The sequence below is a fragment of the Chelon labrosus genome (genome assembly GCF_963514085.1).
Source record: "Chelon labrosus genome assembly, chromosome: 1".
Lineage (NCBI taxonomy): Eukaryota > Metazoa > Chordata > Actinopteri > Mugiliformes > Mugilidae > Chelon > Chelon labrosus.
Genome location: NC_140337.1, coordinates 4,023,117 through 4,045,641, shown reverse-complemented (window position 1 = coordinate 4,045,641; position 22,525 = coordinate 4,023,117). Strand labels below are relative to the sequence as shown.

General features: G+C 42.5%; 1 protein-coding gene across 1 annotated transcript in view; it reads right to left on the bottom strand.

Moving 5' to 3' along the window:
* Positions 1-13,785: 13,785 nt before the first annotated feature.
* Positions 13,786-22,525, bottom strand: part of LOC311486278 (5-hydroxytryptamine receptor 2C-like) — a gene marked incomplete at its 3' end in the record, with an annotated part of 32,299 nt that continues 23,559 nt past the window's right edge. Inside the window, exons 3-6 of the mRNA XM_084542073.1 lie at positions 19,987-20,150; positions 19,806-19,872; positions 17,454-17,689; positions 13,786-14,358 (exon numbers count right to left, since the gene is read on the bottom strand). Coding sequence (XP_084398199.1) covers positions 13,786-14,358; positions 17,454-17,689; positions 19,806-19,872; positions 19,987-20,150 — 1,040 coding nt within the window. The remainder of the gene's footprint in view (positions 14,359-17,453; positions 17,690-19,805; positions 19,873-19,986; positions 20,151-22,525) is intronic.

Sequence of the window (22,525 nt, the reverse complement as noted above, 5' to 3'; positions counted from 1 at the left end):
AATTAACACGTGGCAATTTAATCTGTACGTAAACAGAACATGAACACAAAGTTGTGCTTTTACTGTGAGTTCACTAGCGTTTTGCTGAGCTGATAGCATGCTGGCTCAGGGCTCATGTTTAGCACATGAAAGTTCCATTAATCTCCTGATCATTATTTTTAAAATATCTTTTAATTGGGATAATTATTTTAAGACTTGTTTCAGTTGAATAAATTCCACTAATAACTGTGCTAAATTAGCTTAGATAGTTCGGATGTCATTTTAAAGACGACCTCCTCAAAACTAAGTGCTTTATTTGGTTTGTTTCCCACATAAAAAATGCACTGTCACTAGTGATACCGGCTGTACAATGGGCTGTGGTGAAGGCACCTGTAAATGCAAGCAAACTAGAAATTGCTTTGGGGAAAAAAAAGAAGACTTGTGCATCTAAAAAATCCTTTGTGCCCTCAGCAGAGGACACACTTTTGTCAGCCACTCTAGCATCAACCCTCCTTTGTCTTTGCTTTACTCTCTGAAGTTAAGTTACTGTGGGTGGGAACGTGTGTGCGTTGTGTCCCTGTTGGAGCGTTTATGCTTATTTAGTGCCCAGCCTTCTTCGCCCGCCTTCCTTGATGATTCGCTTATGTAAGGAATCAGTGCAAGCCTGTCTGAGCACCGTCTCTTATGAATACAACTCTGTACTGTAGCAGCTAACACACATAAAAGAACGCTATTATCTAATCGCCGTTCACGCAGGCTGGAGTCTAGACTTTAAAAGGACTCCGAGAAATTGACTCAGTATATTTGTTATTTACAGCGCGCTTATTATCAGTGCTTCAATTTGAAATATCAGATTTAATTCCTATGATTTACTGTGTGGTTTGTACTGTATGCCAGTGTGTAGCAGGGCCCTGTGAATTTGATTACTGGGCATCTAGAAGCAAACCTTGCTTACGAGGTAAAATAACAGCTCCAGTACGTCGCTTATTGACTCAACTTTCCAGATATACATAATATGACACAACTGGAAACAACAGCTAATCTAGAATCTGATTCTGTCATGTGTGGGTGTTTTCACTTCCACATTTATTCCAGATTCAGGGTGTTGCAGTATTGTTACAATGCTGCATTTACCTTGGATCGGTTCGTGTTCACAAGGCAATTAAGCAAAAATATTCGAGTCAAAGTTCTGACACTACATGCTTACAAACTGTTTTCTGGTTGGTTATGATTTTCGCGGTAAAAATCAGGAAATTGGGAAATCATTTAATAGATAAAGGAGCATCAGCCCACGAGTGTGGGCACTGGTATTATTAGCTGCACTGTGGCTAATGTTCCAGTCTTCTATATGAACACGTTCGGACTGGTCAAGGATCTAGGCTAGGCTATATTTAATGAGAAAATGTCAGGTATTCACTCTTCCAAAGACGCATAAGGAAAACATCATGGTTATGTAACTATGAGGGAAGTCATATCGGCTTGTGGTTAATGTGTGTTCAGACTGCGAGTGAACCGCTCCGGGGTGGGACTGCAATCGGTCCGAGAGCACCAGTTCCAACCGGGCTCAACATGACCGACATGTTCGGACTGCCATTGCTGTGTTCACACCGGCCCAAATAAACAGACGCGACAGGGAAACGCTCCCAGTTGCAGAACAACGCCCTAGGACACTCAATGGACAACGTCATAGCCTCGCCCCTACCCGTCAGCCTGGAGTCTCTCCGTTGGGAACCGATTATGCTCAACAAAGAGCTGCTGGGCCAGTCGAACTGTTTGGGCTGACTTTATGTGGCGACAGACGACTACAGATGGTACTTTTCTTCTGTATTGGTTGAAACCATTGTCCACTATGAAATCCCAATGGCATGTTAGAATCATCTTAGAATTTATTTTAGTTAATCATTTAGTAGATGCTGCTCCACCAGCCTTAATGACTAAAGGTAAATATCAGCAGCTCTATGAGGATTTGAGTGACAGTGTATGAAATATAACAAGGTGAGATTATAGTATCGACTTTTGTTTTCTAAATTTGGACAGTAATGACAACTTCCTGCCAATATTTGCTTCACCCAGTCAATCGATGACATGGTTTTCTGAACTTAACTTGCAGCAGCTGGGTTAACTGTTAGAGGTGTGAAGGAATAAGTCTATCACATTTCTCATATTCTATCCAAATTAGTAACGAGATTTATTTTAATATCTATCCTTAAAACATTACTTCCTGTCAAATATTTGCTTTAAACTGATTGATTTGTTTCCCACACCCACATACATCTCTCATCTCTGTGTTGGGTGGAATAAAGAACATAAGAATTAAGAAACAATATCAAATATACAGTATATATGAATACTATCTAAAAAGTCTGGTTTTAAATAGCAAAGGGAATGTTCATAGTAAGGCGCTTTGCATTAAACATCACGCGAGGACCATAACCTGCACCAGTCCCACCAGGTGGCTCGTGTTTTCTCCGTTCAGATGTCAGCGGGCCTTCAAGCAGCACATCTACAGGAGCAACAGGAGCAACAGGAGCATCGTTCAGAGCTGAAGCAGAGAGAGCCTGAGTCTGAGCGCACCAATTATTTATGCTGGTTTATGGTTGAGATTAACGTGAGCCATGTAACATTAAGGAGGCCCATTTCATAATTATGCATGATATTTAAATATATGGCGATGCACTGGATGTCCTAAAATGCAAAATATCTGCAGGAATTCCTAGAAAACGCACGTGCTGGGACTAAAGGCTGTTCATTCTATATGTTAGGGCATGCTGTATGTTATCGTAACGTTAGCAGCACTGACAGACTGCCACAGACTAATCCCCTTGCACACCTCCTGCATAAGCCCCACTGCTCTTTTTCCAGACGCCACAAGCGCGTTTCTTGCCAAATCCCGTGTCAAATTCTGCCAGCTGGTGACATTATGTTGCAGCCGAAAAAAATAAAATAAAATACAATAAATAAATAAATAGAAATCAGACGAGGGCACCTGCCCGGCGCTTTGGAAGCGACGATCAGCGACAGAAGATGGTGTGAGATCGGGAGCAAAGCCTGCACATAAATGGACTCTACATTAACAAACACGCATAGATCAGCGCCGGCGCTCCATTCGTGCGGGCGCATTGTGTTTTCTGCGTGTGTACGATGCGATAATAACAACAACAAATGCGCCCCTGTTCTTCCCAGCGGGCTACGTGCTCCCACGGGAGGCACGCGTCCACGCCATAGCTGTCACACGCAAAGCCGATTTTTAAATCCGCTCAGATTTACCTGGCTGCGGTCTCCGCCGACACCTTCCTCCCGCTTCTTCTTCTTCTTCTCTCGTTTATTTAAACGCTTCTCTCCGCTCCTTCCCTATTCCATTTCAATCCATGTTTGCAGCTCGGGCTGGATGGATGGATGGATGGGTAGATGGAGGGATGATGGAGGAGGAGGAGGAGGAAGAGGAAGAGGAGCGGAAGCCTTTGAAGTGAGGAATTATGGGGTCCCTGCTCACAGCCCAGCTGCGTGGACTGGATTTATGTCGTTTCCAAGGCAGCGTCCGTGGACCTGACGAACGTCAAGCTGCGGGCTGTCGTAACCAAAGTCTACTTCCGGTTTCAATTTCAAAAATAAAAGTCCAATTTAAGCGACAACCATTATTACAGTACAGCCCTTGCATATTTGTTGGGTTGTTTTGTTGTAACAAAAACAATCTTTATATATATTAATATGTAGTTTAGTAAATTGTATATTTTATATACATGTACTTTGTATATACCGTTGTATTTGTTATTTTGTATTTTGCAGAGGTGGCAAGTAACGAAGTACAAATACTTCGTTACTGTACTTAAGTAGATTTTTCAGGTATCTGTACTTTACTTGAGTATTTCTTTTTCTGACGACTTTTTACTTTTACTCCCTACATTTGTACACAAATATCTGTACTTTCTACTCCTTACATTGGAAAAACAGGCTTGTTACTTTTTTAACCTCCACGGATGACAAGACGTAAAAGACGTGACATGATCGGACATAACTAGAGCATCTGACTAGAGAAGGAAAGTCGACGATGCGCTTCCTCGGTTCTTCTTCTACTGTTTTGAACAGGCAGCCTGTTGATTAGTTTGAGATCTGCTGCCACCTAGTGACAGGAGGCTGTTTATCATTCAAGCGTCAATAAAGACACTAATACTGAAAGTCCACCTAGACCCACTATTTGAGAAGTACTGGTCTAATGTGAAAAAACAAACAAAAAAAAAAAATTGAGGTATGGTGTGGTTTCTGTTGCTATCATTAGCTTTTTGAGGATTTTTTGGAAGCTGGTTTACAACGTTAGCAATGCTATGGAAACACACCATTTTGATAGTATAGCTAACACTAGCGAGCGGTTTAAAAACAACAACCCAGTAACCCTCAATTTATTATTAAAAAATATCCAGATGCTCATGCAGGACATCTGGTCAATTCAGTCCAGATTATTCTGCTAGAACTTTTTCATTTTGCAAAATTATCAACGGATGAATTGTTTCATTAATGGCAAAATCATTTTTACTTTTTACTTAAGTACATTTCAGAGCCTGTACTTTCTTACTTTTACTTGAGTAAAGGAGTTAAATCAGTACTTTTACTTTTACCAGAGTATTTTTTTTACACAAGTATCCATACTTTTACTTAAGTACAGAATGTGAATACTTTTGCCACCTCTGGTATTTTGTACATTTAGTTTGTATATTGCTTATATACACTTTTGTATATTTTATATATACTTTGTATACTTTTGTACATTTTACATACATCTATCTATGTACATATTTCTAACTACTTTGTGTGCACCAAAATATCGCATTACTGTTTATTAAACAGCTTTAGTTGTATTACGGTGTATTGCTTTTGACTGAATCATACTTGGGGAATATTTATCCACTTTTTAAAAGAGCTCTGTTGCTGATAGCTTTAGCCTACTATTATCATGCTAGCACTGATGTCAAACTTTATTTGAGTTGTATAAATATTTCTTTTTCGCTCAGTTATTGATAGTGGTTAACTTAAAACTTAAAGTTTGCAAATACGGACTATGAGTTACTTGAATTTAATTAATTTATTTCACTTTAATTTATCCTCTGATTGATTTTTTCCAACTGCTTTGACTGCCAGGATCGTGCGTGTGCTAAAGTGCTATAATGAAGCGTCTGTCAACACATGTTATATTACTGAAAATCCTTTTATGACATTAAAACTGAGGTGGAATGAAATCATATTTGGTTTTCGAGTCTTTATAGTGAAAGCTTCATTGTCCTGCTACTATTTATATCGGTAGCCTATCCTTCGCTAGCTTGACGCAGCTGTCGGCTCAAACCAACTAGCCCGAGACGCAGCAGCTTGAAAGGCGCATGCGTACACGAAGTGTTCCGATTTTTGCCGGCGATAGCCGAGACCACCACCCACCCTGTGGAGCAGCAGGCAGAGCTGCTGCAGGCCTGTGGGATTATGACACCTCAGTTTAAACACACGAAGATTGGAGGCTGGTTTGGCTTTGATTAAGGATCTGAAAACGATACAGTAATTACAACATATTAATTTTATTTCTTTTGTTTTTTTCATTTTAGCAGATTTTACTTGCATGTTTACGATTTATTAGATTAATTATTTGCCTCTCTTATGTAATCAATTATGGACAAATAAAATAAAATAAACTAATAAAAGAGGTAAATCAATGTATAATATTTATGCACTACAAATCAAAGTTCGCCAAAACTGTTTTAGTGAACTTTGATAGATATGTGTAGTTTTAGTAAAACGATAGCTGTATAATGTTATATAATACATATCTTTTATTTGCACTGCAAATCTTGAGATTACAAGGTTAATCATATATATAAATAACATAGACTGTACTTATTATATAATCAGTACAGTCAATATTACAAATAGAATAGTTTTAGGTCTATTTACTAGATGTCAACAGCTTGTAAAACCCCAGGAATAACACCCAATCTGTTTGTTTTCATGCTGTCTTCTGAAGTGACCTCAGTGCTGCGGTTTCCCACATTCGCCACTAAGCGGCGCTGTTGGCCCATGTTTCAATCTGACTTTCTGTCGCTGTCCGTGGTGCTGATCGCAAGGAGGCAACATAGTTGGCTTCAAGGAATATACAGACTCCTGAAAGAAATGCCCAAATTAAATTACTTATGCTCGTAATGTCCCTATATTTGATCCCTTATAAAAAGCAAATCAATCCAAAGTGCCATCAGGGGAAATAACAGAGTCATAAAGCACCACTCGAACCTCATCCATGTGCATCCTGGTCACTCCACATCTCTGCAGGTGAATTTATCATTTTTATTTTAAAATAAGTCCAACTTTTGGCACCATTTTTTTGCCTAGCAGTGCAATTCTAATTAATAGTCCACAGAACCATCTACTTTACGGAATGTAATAGTACAGCACACCTTCCAGACATTCAGTTGTGAAATCAAAGGTGTATACTTGCACAAAAAGCTGGGAATAAAAGACAAAAAGGGCAGCAAGAAACTCACTGGGGCTCTTTCTTTATGTTCTTTATGGGGATTGGGTTACTCGGGTGCCTCCTTGTGGCTCAACATGTAATGACATGTCGCTCATTAATTAATTCAGGACCTCCATCGACCTACATCAACAAACAGTAGGGACAGCAGAGAGAGAGTGGACTGTTGATTAAAGTCACATTTTTCACTCCAGATCAGTGTGAGGGTGGCCTTGAAGTCTCTCGGCACAATCACCAAACAGCTTGAGGCCTTTTTGAAAATCAAATGAAGTGAGTTCTATTAGAGGCCAGATCAGGTGATCACTGAGTATTTGATTAACAGCCCAGCCAAAGCTGCACGCTTAGTTCATGTGCAATCATGTTTAGTGCTCCTCTAACCAATCAAAACTTCTGGAACTTGTACACATTCTTTTGTAATTTGCAAAATTGCCACCTTTTACCCTGTGGCAGTTTGATGGCCCTCTGTGACGTGGCCCACAGGTTTTCCAGAGTTTTGAAGCTCAGCGAGGTCGCTCCGGACGTCACCATCTTGGGAGTGCTGGACTCCACTGAACGTCAAAACTAAAATGGCAAAAGAGGTGGAGCATGAGTGAAGTTGTGGCAGACAGTTAGCAATCTGTGAGGCCATCCACCTGTTTATTATGCATAACTGTAAGTCCTGAAATAATTTAAACATGCGAGAGATTATCTGGAGACAAAAACAGTCCCACGATGTAAACTTGTTTATTTCTGCTATCTGCTGTCAGCTGTCAAGGTGTTTTAACACAGAGGTCTGTGAGGACAGGCTCACTTTAGAAGCCAGCCTCTAGTGGCCATTTGAGGGACTGCACACCCCTTTTGGCCTAATTCTTAGCCCCAGAAATTTTGTTCATACTTAAAAATGAGCAGCAGTCACACCAAAACAGCTAAAGCTTACAAATACCAGACAGTGTTGCATTCTCACTTTTGCTGCAATGAAGAACGTTTTGCTGCACTGGATCTGGTTGATCTGTTTGATAAATACGAGCAGCTGGTTAGCTTTGCTTATCTTTGCTTAGCTTGCTTAGCATAAACACAGGAAACAGAGGGAAACAGTTAGCTTGGCTCTGCAAATCTTTAATTTTTAACATAATCTTTAATTCATAAAAAAAAGTTTGTGTTTTACTTGTTGGCTTTTGTGCACATAAAGTGATGAAAACTGTGTTAAATATAAGGTTAATTTTCTTTTAAGTTTTACTCTGGACAGAGCCAGGCTTCCTGTTTCCCCTCCGTTTCCTATGTTAAAGCTGCACTAAGCTAACTCTCCAATTTTTTTAGGACAAGAGGTCATGACATGAGTTATTTATCTTTTAATGCAACCTTAAACAAGACAGATTTTTTTTTCCATACATGAAATGGTCACACATGACCTTCTTCCATTGCTCCAGAGTCCAATCTTTATGCCCTGTAACAAACTGAAGCCTTTTTTTCCAGTTAGCCTCATTGATTCGCTGTTTTCTTAAGGCCACACAGCTGTTCAGTCCCAATCCCTTGAGTTCCCTTCACATTGTACGTGTGGAAATGCTCTTACTTTCACTATTAAACATAGCCCTGAGTTCTACTGTTGTTTTTCTTCGATTTGATTTCACCAAACATTGAAGTGATTGTCGATCATGATCAGTCAGGATTATTTTCCAACCACATTTCTCCCTGGAAGTCGATGGTTCCCCACTATCCTTCCAGTTTTTAATAATGTGTTGAACAGTTCTTAACCCAATTTTAGTAGTTTCTTCAATCTCCTTGGATGTTTTCTCTGCTTGATGCATGCCAATGATTTGACCCTTCTCAAACAGACTAACAACCATGTCTAAAGACACATCCTGTGGTCGTGGAAAAGATGTTAAAGAAATGAGAAGCTACTCATTGCATCAGTTGGGGTTAAATAACTTGTTGCCAGCTGAAAGATAATCACCCATGCAGTAATTATCAATAGGAGGCTCGTACCTATTAGTTAAATCCAGGTGGAGACTTTTTTTTTTTTTTTTTTGACCAGGCAGTGTAAATGGTGAGGTATAGGAGTAGTAATCAGGTCAGAAGGGTTTCCCAGACGGCTCAGTGGGCAGAGCCAAGGCTTTAATTATGTCCAGGTTCATCTCCACTCATGAAGCACTTTGGACAAAAGCCCCCAGTAGAGCTCATCACGGAGATGTGACCTATACTGCTATTATTAAATACCTCAAATTACATCGAAGAAGAATGATGTGCAGCTCAGACGCTTCACTTCATCTCAAATCACATCGAACTGAGGATTTTACAACAGTGTATAAATGTAATAAGTAGAACATTTTTATGATACAGAGCTTAGCAATTTAATAACATTGTCAATAAAACCCGCTTTCCAGAGTGGACGGACTGAAATAAGACGAGCGTCCACACATCAGAATAATATTTTAATAAATAAATAGCAGCATCACACAGAAAATAAAAACTGAAATATACATTGTGTGGATGTCGATCATCGATATGAACTCAGGAAGATGTGTCGTAGACAAACATTCACAAGTAAAATCGTATAAAATAAGATAAAAATAAAAGCCACTGCGAAACAGAACAGACGGATCAACACAGAAAAAGGTCGCTGTAACCCACGGGCGGCGGGGCGCACGAGGGCGAGACAAGCCAGAGGGGTGAGGCTACGGGTCAGGCCCTCGGGCGAACTGCCGCTCTGGCTATTCTCAGAGCCGTTCGGTGACAGAGTCGCATGGGAAGCAGGATAAAGCATTTGGAGAAAGGAAAGCCAGAATTAAAATGTGGGCTTGCTGAGGAATCAGGACACGTTTACATGGAAAATATTTCTTCAGCCTGATTGAAATCACTCTGATTATGCCCCCAAAATATTAATCACTACAAAACTTTATTGACATAGAGATTCTGCTGTTATGGAGCGTAGAATCTGAAATTTTGCAGAAGAAGAAGTTTGTGAGTTAAAAAAGATTGACCAAGAAGGATTCATATTTACAACATTGCTGCCCACATTCTGCCTTTGTTCAGCTTTTCAAACCTTGGTTTGATCAGCCGGCTGTTTACCTACCTCCGGCTGTTTACCTACCTCCGGAAATGATCAGATCGAGCGTTTCCACGGTTATCAGGAGCTAATATGAAAATTTGTTCTGTCTAATGTCGCAATTTGCTGCTAATTCTGTTAGCTTTAGAAGAATATGATGACAGTTTAGGAAATGTGCTTGCTTTCTTGCTACGAGTTACATAACTGAGCAGATGGTTAGCTTTGTTTAGCTAAGCATACACACAGGAAGCAGAGGGAAACAGTTAGCTTGGCTCTCTAGTTTGCTGAATTCATTAAAAAAAGTTTGTCACTTGTTGGCTTCGGCGCACATAAAGTGATGTGCTCATTTGTTTATTAGTTTTACTCTGGACAGAGCCATGCTAGCTAGTTTTTCTCAGCGTCCATGATGTTTATTCTAAGCTAAGCTAAGCTAAGCTAAGTCTCTCCTGTTTTTTGAGGACAAGACTTTACATGAGTCATTTATCTTCTAACGCAACTCTAAGCAAGACAGAAAATTTGTCGTGACGTCAAACGTTTCCTTAAATCCATAGCTTTGTCGCAAAACCGAATTAAATGAAAACTGAAAAGCAATGTGAAACACGTGGCCACTTTCTGATTTTCTGATTTGTGCTGATACATTCTGGGACCATTGTCTTTTAAGCGAAACGCTCTTTTGAAGAGGTAAAAAGCCTAAGTGATCCTTTCTCACGTGCATTCAGAAGGAACTCTGTCAACAAACGGCTCCAGCTACGTCTACACATGCCTGACCTGGATCCAGTTGTTAGTTGAAATCTTCCCAGACACTTTTTCAGAGCGATTGCTTTCATCCGTCTGGACCACGAGGAAAGAACAGGACAGGAACAAGGGGACATTCATGTTCAATCCACACCACAATCGATAATAACCCAGAGAAGTTACTGAATCAATCTCAGATAGCAATTTGAGCCGAGCTGGGTACACACACACCCACCCACACACACACACACACACACACTGGTACACAAGGAACATACAGTTATTACATTGCGACATACTGGGTTGGCTGGCCTGGCTGTAGCTCTTCGCTCAATCACATCTGGACGAATCCAACATTCAAAGTTCAGAGAGTCCTCTCTTCTCCTCTGTTTCTGTTTTTCTCCACTGTTGGCTGATGATAAAGGTGAAATGCCCGCAGGATTTGCATGCTGTTTGCTGTTTTGTTCTTTCTTCTGAGTATTAAAGAGAATCTAGGTGAGGCAGAGAGGACCTTTTGAACGACTCTTCAAACATGCGTGGCTTGCCAACGTTAGCTCATGTAAGACCTCTCCTTGCGGAGAGAGAGAAGTGGTGCAAGTGGCCACTGTGTGAATCTGTAGCATACAAACGGTGGATAAATTATACAGAGAAGCACAGAATCAGAAGGAAGGGACCTCCAGCCGTCACATTTCATTCTGATTGTATGCAGAGGTGGCTGCAGGCCTCAGGCTCCGGGTTCGGTTGGTCCACTTTGACTCGTTGACCTTGAAGAGGGGCATTGTGAGTAATAAAAGGGTCTAAACCATAGACTGTATATAAATATGGACAATGCGTCCCCACTTCCTTACATTGACTAAACTGACGCTAGCCTCGTAGAGCCACGTTGTCAATGACCCGCCCACACTTCCGTTCCATGTTTTCGCTAAATTTATACTGCGCTCTGCTCTACCTCCACCAGTTACAAAGAAATGTTGGATTACACACTGTACGGAACCACTTCACAAAGTGGTTGGCATGGCAACTTGTAGTGATCACGATGTCACATGCTGTTTCTGTAACGTCAAATAACTAAATAAAACAAAACTTGAAAAATCAGAAAAAAGGGACACTTAACATTAGTATTACATTAACATTTTTTTTTGTTTGACCCAAGTCCCATCCACTAACATGGAGGGGGTGGAGCTTATGACCTATACTGCAGCCAGACACCAGGGGGAGCTCTACTTGCTTTGACTTAACTGTTCCGCTGTCCATCTTTTATACAGTCTATGGTCTCAGCCCTCAAGTCTGTCCTGCTGAAGTTCTGATTTCAATCATTGTTCTTTTCTTGGTATTTAAAGTAACTTGAATTAAAAAAAAAAGCTGAAAAGATGCAAATTGATTAGACTAGCTAAAATGGAAGCAACAGAGGAGGAAATACTAGTTTTAGTGTGTTGTATGAATCAAGCTACACAAAACACTACATTTGCCAGGATGCAAGTCTTAAGCGCCCTTCATTTAAGTCCCTCCTATTGCTTACATCTTTCAAATCCCACTACTAAAGCAGGTTTTCAATTTGGAAAGTTCCCCCAGAGCCACAGAAATCATTCGTAGTCTCAGCCACAAGTGTACTAACCACTGGAGTGCCCCGTTAAGTGATCCTGTGAGAGCATTAGCATTAGTCGGAACAAACACAGTGACACCCTCGTCTAATCTGCTTGTAAGAAAAAGTAAACTCTTCACGAGGCGGGTGATGGAGATGCAGCGTGGAGGAATTACTGCGCCTGTCAGATGTCGATAACACGTCGGAGGACGGATGGAGAGCCAGAGTGGCAGAGCTCTGAGGGTGGGAGGTCTCGATCGTGAGAGGTTTGCCTCTTAGTGTATCGACTTTCCGTCCGTCTTGCGAGACACTTCTAAAGGGGGTATGCTGACTCAGGGCGAACGGAGCGTTAGGCGGACGGATGAGCCAATCTTCTCTCCATAAAACCGTACGTGTAACAGTAATGCTCAGATTACCTGATCATTTGTTTTTATTTAGCCTTGTTCTCTGTGCTGGGAGCACGTTTTGGCTGAGGGAGGGATTTCTGAAGACAAACGATCTAATGGCTGACCTTGACGTTCTTTCCTTTTCAAGGATGTCTCCGTCAGAGATGCAGGGAATATCAAACAGATGATGAATACCCTGATATATAATCTGATAATCTGATTAGATGTTCAAGACGGCCTTTTTAAAGAAGACACGGATTCTCATTTGTTAGCTGCTGGGTAACTTTAAGTCATCTTATCAGGAGTTGTGATCTCGTGTCAGTCATAATTTGAATTTTTAATCAAACTGAAATAAATTGAAGTGGAAGATCAGATGTAAAAATCAATTTGACGGAACACGCAGGTTCACGTGTCTGCACCTTTTTTATCTTTTAATGTACTCGTGTTGAATTTTACCTGGATAAAGGCAGAGGAAGGTCCTATAAAGTGCGCTGAAATTAGTCTTGTGACATTGATATCGAGGACAATTAATGAAATTATTAACCGTGAGCATGGTTGATGTGAGGAAAATCAATATGTGTTCATTTAAAAATGACATCACAATCCTGCACTCCATTAAAAACATTCCATCTAATCACACGTTTAGATTTACTTGAAGATTTTAAAAAAACAAACTTTTGGAAGTTGTGAATTGATTTCTTTCCAGAGAAGTGGTTTTACAACCGAAGCAGGAGCCTGGCAGCCAGAAAGCATTATTTTTTCTTTCTTTTGTTTATTTCTATATCCCCTCCTTCAATCCAGAGGAGGGGGAGGGAGAGCTCTCTGTGTCCTGCGACCACCAGGTGGCACTGTGAGTCCAACAGAGACCAGCGGCCGCTGTACATTCCTTCATCTCAGACCAACTGTGACTGCAGTCTCGAGAAAGTTTTCTCCGGAGGAGCGCCCCATCTGCCGAGAGTCTGATTATACGTGGCGGACGAGGGTCTGGACAGATTTCATGACGTCGGGCTCCGGTGGCACAAAAATATATTTGGTTTAGTTTGGTGCGGAGAGGGTCCGCGTGAAACCAGAGGTCGGAGTACTGGGTTTTGACTCCTAGAGGACCGGACTGACCTCGTGCTCGGTGCTCGGCTCTGTCACCTGCATCAGTGGGACTCCGCGAAGACCCGCTTGATTTCATACCAGGCTGACAGTCAGAATTAGCTCTTCATTGACCTTTTCACGTCGTCCCTGTCTGGATCCTAGAAGATGCCTTAGACCCCATGAAGCATACCACATTAGAAAGGCCTGAAGGATGCCTTCGTTTTCCATTTAAGGTATGAAAACCAACATTTTGGAGCTAAATAGAAAACAAACACACTGGAAACATTGGTTTTCATTCCGTAACAAGAGTGGAAAATCCTCCTTTGTCACCCTTGAGGTTCACCCTTCTGGTTTGTCTCCATTTAGTAGTGCACATCCGTGTGGAGAAAAGGCTCCTCACGCAAGACTTTCACAGTACTCACTACCAGTGGAAGGGCTGTGGCCTCCGAGCTCGGCCCAGCGCCTGCAGGTCGAATAAAAGAAGACGTAAAAGCAGTCAGACGCTGCTCGTGTGTTCTCTGCAGTCGGGGCCGTAGCTGATGAGCGACAGCTCCGGCTCCACCTCCGTCTCCGGCTCCGTTTCGGAGAGCATGCCGACGTTGTGGAACTCGGAGAGGCTCTGCGACACTATTCCGATTTGCGTCCCGTCATCTGTCGTGTCCTCCGGGTCCACCGCCAGCCTCCCGTTATCCCCCCTGCCGCCATTGCGACAGTTACTGTTGCGGTCCACCCCCGCTTTCCCGTGACCGCCCATCAGAAGGGGGGTCACGGCGTGCGACGGGCACGGCGGCGGGACCAGGAGGGTTTTGCAACCCTGCGTGGCTGCGTTGGCCCCGACTTTATACCGACACCGGATGTAGCTGGAGAACGCTCTCCTGTAGGTCTTATTGAAGAGGGTGTAGACCAGAGGGTTGACCCCAGAGGAGATGTAACCCACCCAGACAAAGATGTTGAGGAGGTCGTGAAGCAGCGTCTCGTTGCAGGAGCTGCCGCACAGGACGGTGGTGACGTTGGTGATGAAGAAGGGGCACCACATGATGAGGAAGAGGAAGAAGACGATTCCCAGGACCTGAAGGAAGACGAAGGACAGAACAAAAGAGAGAAAAGGAATAAGAAACACTTTTTTGTCTGAACCCCTTGAATGTCCTCCAACTGATGTTTTTCTTAATATTCTTGTGATTGCACCACTTCTATATGGGATTTTCACTTTTGATATTCATCCAGAATAAATCTGAATCCATTGAAACCACCGCCTTTAGAGGACTCCAGGACTCCGGCAGCTCTTCAGGCATTTCGACGTAGCTCAAAATGTCTGGCTGGGTTTGATAACAAGAGCACTTCTAAATATTTCACAGGAGACAATTTGAAACCGGCTGTGAGGAAAACATCTGGTAGAAAAAAAACCTGTCATTCCTCGTCCTCAAAGAGAAATGAAAGCAAATTTCAGCGGTTTTCCTTTGAAAGGGCTCGCTCCAGCAGACATTTACACATTTCAAGCTCAAATCTTGTTCTTAGAGACGCTAATGACAACGTGTGCCGTGCACATGGCCACAAACGACCCTCCGCAGTTACGTTTAGCTTTATGGGCCATTATAGTTTCCTATTTTGTTTTTATGGTCCACAAATTTTGTGTTTTCTTTCAACTCTGCAAACTGGTCAAACTCATTTCCCGCGGTGGACGGCTGCTGTTTTCAGCAATAAAGCTCAGAGTAACCCCAGTGTTCTGCCATCTGCTTAGAAACAACCACCAAACACACAAAATAACCAACTATCTGGTCAGCAGAGCGACGCATCTATGAGCTACGGAGTTGAGGATATAGGATAGGAGAATGAGAGCTGGGTGGCCATAAATCTGTGCAATGGGAAAACTGTTTGTGAATTTATCACTCTCTTCTTCCCTTCCCTCTTTTTTCTGGCTCTCTACCCAGTCGACATGACGCCGAAGTGCCCCTCCTATATGAGCTGCTCAAGGTATCTTCCAGTAAAAAGGTCGTCTAGAGTTACAGACTCTGGGTTCTGTACAGTCTTTAGACAATGTAGATTTACAATTCTTAAAGGGGAACTACCGTTTTTTACAACCTGGACCTTATTTCTGGCATAAAATACGATCGTTTACTCACCCATCTGTGTAATTTGTAGTCAGTCGGGAGATATTTAGATCTGCGTATATCCACATAGTGGGAGTGACTGGGGCAGCTGAATCCATCCTCTAAATAATGCACTGCCGTAAAACTCGTTCATTTCACCAATATTTTGTTATGCGGATGATGATAACAGGTAATTCTGGACTCAAAAGGGAATAGCATTAGCGTATCATAACAAAATATTGGTGAAATAAACGAGTTTTGAGGCAGATAATGCGTTATTTAGCGGCTGCGTTTCGGTGCCCCAGTCACTCCCACTATATGGATATGCGTGGATCTAAATACACTATATTACCAAAAGTATTCGCTCACCTGCCTTTACTCATTCTATGAACTGAAGTGCCATCCCATTCCTAACTCATAGAATTCAATATGATGTCGGTCCACCTTTTGCAGCTATTACAGCTTCAACTCTTCTGGGAAGACTGTCCACAAGGTTGAGGAGAGTGTTTATAGGAATTTTTGACCATTCTTCCAAAAGCGCATTGGTGAGGTCACACACTGATGTTGGTCGAGAAGGCCTGGCTCTCAGTCTCCGCTCTAATTCATCCCAAAGGTGTTCTATCGGGTTCAGGTCAGGACTCTGTGCAGGCCAGTCAAGTTCATCCACACCAGACTCTGTCATCCACGTCTTTATGGACCTTGCTTTGTGCACTGGTGCACAGTCATGTTGGAAGAGGAAGGGGCCCGCTCCAAACTGTTCCCACAAGGTTGGGAGCATGGAATTGTCCAAAATGTTTTGGTATCCTGAAGCATTCAATGTTCCTTTCACTGGAACTAAGGGGCCAAGCCCAGCTCCTGAAAAACAACCCCATACCATAATTCCTCCTCCACCAAATTTCACAGTTGGCACAATGCAATCTGAAATGTACCGTTCTCCTGGCAACCTCCAAACCCAGACTCGTCCATCAGATTGCCAGATGGAAAAGCGTGATTCATCACTCCAGAGAACGCGTCTCCACTGCTCTAGAGGCCAGTGGCGGCGTGCTTTACACCATTGCATCCGACGCCTTGCATTGCACTTGGTGATGTGTGGCTTGGCTGCAGCTGCTCGGCCATGGAAACCCATTCCATGAAGCTCTCTGCGTACTGTACTTGGGCTAATCTGAAGGTCACATGAAGTTTGTAGCTCTGTAGCAATTGACTGTGCAGAAAGTCTGCGACCTCTTTGCACTATGCACTTCAGCATCCGCTGACCCCTCTCCGTCACTTTACGTGGCCTACCACTTCGTGGCTGAGTTGCTGTTTTTCCCAAACGCTTCCATTTTGTTATAATAGAGCTGACAGTTGACTGTGGAATATTTAGGAGCGAGGAAATTTCACGACTGGATTTGTTGCACAAGTGGCATCCTATGACAGTTCCACGCTGGAATTCACTGAGCTCCTGAGAGCGGCCCATTCTTTCACAAATGTCTTGTTTCACAGTCTGCATGCCTGAGTGCTTGAATTTATACACCTGGGGCCAGGCCAAGTGATTAGAACACCTGATTCTGATCATTTGAATGGGTGAGCGAATACTTTTGGTAATATAGTGTATTTCCCGAGCGACTGCAAATTACACAAAAGTTATATGGGGGAGTAAACGGTCGTATTTTATGCAAGAAATAAGATCCAGGTTGTAAAAAACAGTAGTTCCCCTTTAATGTCCAGCTTCCTGTGTAAGTGGCTTTAACTTGCGATTGACCTTTATTTCTCAATAAATCACCAAAATACAAAACTTGTTTTTTCTCTTTTTTCAATTAAAGTCAAGACACAACACTTAAAATTAGTTTGAAGATTTTTTGTTAAGTTGATGCAATGAATGTTGCTGGAAAAGTTCTCTGTGGCAACTGCAGCCACGCCCCACTGTGACGTAATGGTCTACTGACACGCCTCTAAGTGCGCGTCTACATCACTTCAGCAGATGGAAACGCTTCCACTGTTACGTTGTCCTTTCGCTCTCGTCGGCACAACAAGGTAACAAGTGAAGTACTTATCATTATCACTGTTCTACTTATTAACCTCCACTCATTGTTCTCACCTTTGAGGCCCGCCTCTCGTTTTTTATGGCCTGCATCATCCCCCGTCTCCCGTGGCAGCTCGAGGCGTCGCTCCTTCCCGGCCCGGCGGCTGGCGAGCTGAGCTGCGACGCCACCTCTGAGCTGGGGATGATGCTTATGCTGTCCGATGTGGAGGCGCTGAGCAGAATGCTGGGCTCGGCGCCTTTCAGGCAGCTCAGGGTGTTTCGTCTGCTCTGAACGGGAGGGGGCTTTACCTCTGCTGGGAGGGCCAAACAAAAAAAAAGAAAAGAAAAAAGAGACAATTCAGGCATATATATCAACACAGGTTTGTGGTTGAACAAACACAACTAAGCAATAAAGACTGATTAAGATTTTGTCTTAAGTTTGTATGCCACAGGCTGCAGACAAACTTCATACGAAGGCAATGACGTGCATTTAAGTGTGTTACCCTTCCAGCTGAGCTGCCAAGAAAACTGCTGGCTGTACGGCAACCACTGAAAGCACGCCAGACTGCTTGTTAACAGGGCTGTTGATATTTTGTAGGGAGGAGGGGAGATGAAAAGGTTGAGCAGTAGGCGGATATCTCATTTACACTATTCTCTTTCCAGGATGGATAGAGGATAAGGTGGAAAATTCATGGCGCAGACTGACACGTCTTAAAGTTTTTTTTATCTCTCCTGGAGAAGGTAAGGCTTGGCTTGGAGTAAGGGACCAGCCGTCTATGTGCTGCCCAAAACGATCTCATCCGATCAGACAACTGCTGTCTGCTCAGCACCACGGTATGATGTTAGTGAAATATTTGACATATAGTTTGCTTCTTTTTTTGACTATTTAGTGTTGGAGAGACTTTTGCTTAGCCTTTCCCCACTTAGTTTTTGTTAGTGCACTTAGCAACACAGCACATATTTGACAATGGCAGCTTTGATACTACAAATTAACTCAAATTATAGTAACATTGCTCAGGCATAATTGAGTCTTAATTTCAGAGAGGAGGCATACAAGGCATCTATCCCATCGAGGAATCTGTCGAGGAATCTTGTGAAAGGGGTATTAATTATTGGCTTGATGGGTATGCACTTTATCATGTGCTAAGAGACTGCAGCAAAAAGTCGGTATGCTCACCACTTGGTGATCTGGTAACAAAGGAGGTGTAGGATAACAAGCTTGTCAGTCCAATGCCTCCTTCAAATGGAACTTGTGTTGAGAAGTTTTTCCACAAAATGCTTGGTTTTTTTAGTTGTAACATCAGCTAGGCAACTGTTGCTTGGAAAAAAGCCACCAATGCTAAGAAGCGACCGGGTAACTTTATGTAGGAAATGCATAATGAAAAGATGAGGCAGATGAGGCGGAAGGTAGTTCTATACATCTAAATTACAATTTCTTAACGCACCATTCACCTCCACCATTTCTGAAAGCGGCAGCAAACACATAACACCCCGTGAACCTTTCCGAAAAGTTCCAGGTACAAAGTTGTGAATGCCACAAGAAGGGGGCATTCAAATGCTTGTATCTCTGAACCGTCTCAGCTAACCTTTACTCAATGCGTCTCACCTTTGTTGATCCAAAACAATCAATTACCAGCTACCAAGTGGACCAGTCATTTCTGGGGAGGTGCATGTCAGGCTTTAGGGTCTGTGCAAGGTCACAGAGATATAAACTGCACATACATGCCAACAGTTGTAGCTTACACCAGTAAAAAAACACTTTAATGCATTTAATGCTTTTTACTTTCGGGGTAAGGATTTAGAAAATGGTCCATTTTATTTTTACCCTGTGCCGAAGTTAAAATGCAACTTCGCCCAATCCGCCCACTTGCCTTATTCCATTTATTTATGTTTGTGTTTTTCAAATCAAAAATGAAAGAGCTGTAGGACTTGGAGCCAAGGAGAAATACATAGAAAACTGAACGCGTGCCCGCAGCGCATACTGATGGGTCTGAGTAGCTGGAGAAGCCACTGTTATTATTTCAAGAGAAATGCAGACTGTAGGCGTTTATTCAGCTATCTCAACAGTGGAAAGCACAAAGCCATCAGTCTGTTTTGTGCTCCTTCTCGGTTTAATCTGTGATGAGTTCAATGCTTGCAGTGGCTAAAAATTCCAATTAAAGAAATGATAAAGCATATTAGAATTGTCACCAGCAATGGCTATTCTTACTCGAATTAAACAGTATTAAATGCATGGCCGGTACTGGGGATTATTTGCATATTTGCTCTTAATCACTTGGTTAAACACTTATTAATGGGGGATTTTTCTTTTAACGTAAAGCAGCTGCTAAAGTCCTGACCAGTGTTTACCTTGTGAGTCCGGTGTATTGATCTGAGGGAGGGGGAAGGTGCTCGGCGGAGGCTGCAATGTATTTGTCATTGCTGGTGTGTGCAAAGGCTGCTGGGAGGAAGTCTTTGCCTCGCACAGGAAGACTGTGGCCTGCCTCTGAAGAACCTGGAGATCAGAGGTTGGAAAGAAGTGAAGTAAGAATACTGCAACAGGAAACGGAGAAATGTTCAGGCGGCTAGCATACGAGCTGAAAACATAAACACACCTATGAAGGCCTACCTGTATGGTGAGGCAGTAAGTCACCACCATGATGACCAGGGGGATGAAGAAGGCCACAAAGGAGCCAATCAGCATGAAGCGCTCCTCGTTGAGGACACAGATGCCGTTGACGAAAACCTTTTGCTCGTTGTGGAGACCGATCACTGGAATAGGCATTGACACGCCTATGGAGAAAGACAGTGAGAGAACGAGTTTCACATTTCACATTTTTAGAACCTCTTTGGAACAATTTGCGAATACCAATAATGATACTTGTCTGGTCAACCCCAACCATAGCTATACAACATACGTGTGAATTGTCCTTTAGAACCAGATGCAATGTTGCTCTTCCCTTTTAGAGCAGGATGTGACACGAGCAACGACGTGTTCCCACAACCCCACACTGCCATTATATTTTAGCTATTGATATGAAGAGTCTGGTCCCAAAGATGCTTCTCTAACTACTACTCCCGGCAAAGATGGGCAAGAACCTGTCACACCCAAAGCGAGAACTCCTAATTCAGCAAGGTTGTGCCAATGTATTCCCATTTCTATTACATCCAGTACTGCTGTTTAGTAAAGCTAGTGGAGCCTGGTGTCCTTTGGCATTAATGTCAAGACACAAAAATGTCCTTAGAAGGACGCTAGAGGGTTTACAGAGGCATAAGCCACACTACTTTCTACTGCATGAGAAAATAGTTTTTTTCGCCAACTTTCATTTGATTTTTGGAGTTAAGTTTCGTTTTCACTTGCTGTTGGCATTAAAACTACTATACACCAATCAGCCACGACATTAAAACCACTGACAGGAGAAGTAAATAACATTGACAATATCTTGTCATAATTCAATGTTCTGCTGGGAAACATTTGGACCTGGTATTCATGTGGATGTTACTTAGACATGTAGCACCCACCTAAACCAGACCAGGCACCCCCACCCCATAGCAATGACACTCCTTGATGGCAGCAGCCATCCCCAACAGGATGCAGCCTGACACAGTCACACACACAAAAACGCTTTAGGAACAACTCAAAAAACATGAAGAACAGCGCAAGGTGTTGACCTGGCCTCCAAATTCACTAGATCCCAAACTGATCAAGTATCTGTGGGATGATCCACAGAGGGCCCTCCCACTAACAACATTCTGCTGCTAGACACCACAGGACACCCTCAGAAGGTCCATGTCCATTCTCTGATGAGTCACAAATGGGCAAATGGGTAATGTCTGCAGCTTTGACCAAATAGACGTTATTGAGTAGTTTTCAAACAATGCTTCGATTTTAACAAGGTGCCTTGGGTCTTAATGTTACTATTTGTTGGTCCTGTCTTTTGTTTTCAGATCATTTCCTGTTGCATTTGTGCTAGGAAAAAGGCAAACTCCATCCAAAATGTATTAAGAGGAAAGAGGTTAGAATTATGGAGCTGGGACATTAAATGAAATTCATATGGGAACAGTAGGCTCATAACAGGGTCATTTCTTTGAAGGTGAATTCTGATCATGTATTGTAACATATGCATGGAGCAGTATGTAAACTAAACTAAAGGTTAATGGCATTAGGCTTCATAGAAGCGCTAACTGTTGTTTTATTGTATAACTAGAAATTGGTTCTCCAGAATCCTGTTACTACTTAATTTCAAGGTAAATTTATTTTAAATTAAACACTAATGGCCAGACTCCTTACCTGTGCACACAGGGGCTTATTTCAGAGCAATAATCATAAATCAAGGATAAAAAAAAAAATGCAAGATTACCTCCTCATTACCAAAACCCAGGTGGTGGGGAGCACAATGTGAAGACATTATTTTTATGATGATTAAAGTAAATAATGATAGAGCATTGCAGAATAACTTATTAGACAGGAAATGAGAGCTGCACCTGTAATAAATCAATACGCTATTAGGGTTCTTAGAATCTATCATCGCGTAATGGATGCTCGTAGTGGCACTTTGGTGCTGTTAGACGATGGTGCTGATGAAAGACCAAGGTGAGAAGGAGCCTTTTGAAGCCGAGCTGATTTTCTGACCCGTCATAATAATACTGACTAATGTGGCGCTTCTGATTTCAAAAAGCTTTTCTGTTGAAAGTGGCAGCTGACCTGGGCTCCGTTTCAGAACAAGACAGGGAGGAGAGACGCAACACCAGGTTTTTAAAGCTCCTGGCAACCGGAGCGTTTCACAGACAAGTCGGGATGCCTCCCAGCTCTGTCACAGTGTGGGCTGGCATACATTACGTGCAAGGTACATCGTTTTCTCTTGCACTCCTAGAGACTGGGCCGACATCAAAATGCAATTTGGAGCAGCGGCAGCTCCCCTAATGCAGTTGACAGCCCACACACTTCACCCAGAAGGATACATTTATTTGCATTAAGTGTAGACATTCATCTTCATTGAACGTACAAATTACCTGTGAATGCAAATAAATTGGACTAATGAGGCAGTCCAGTGGTCTTGGCTTAGTCACGATTCCCTGATATCATCTCAAACTGTGTGTGGAAAGAAGGCGGCCGAGACTGAAAAATGATGCTGGAACTGCAGTTCCTCAAATGGCCACTTGAGGCT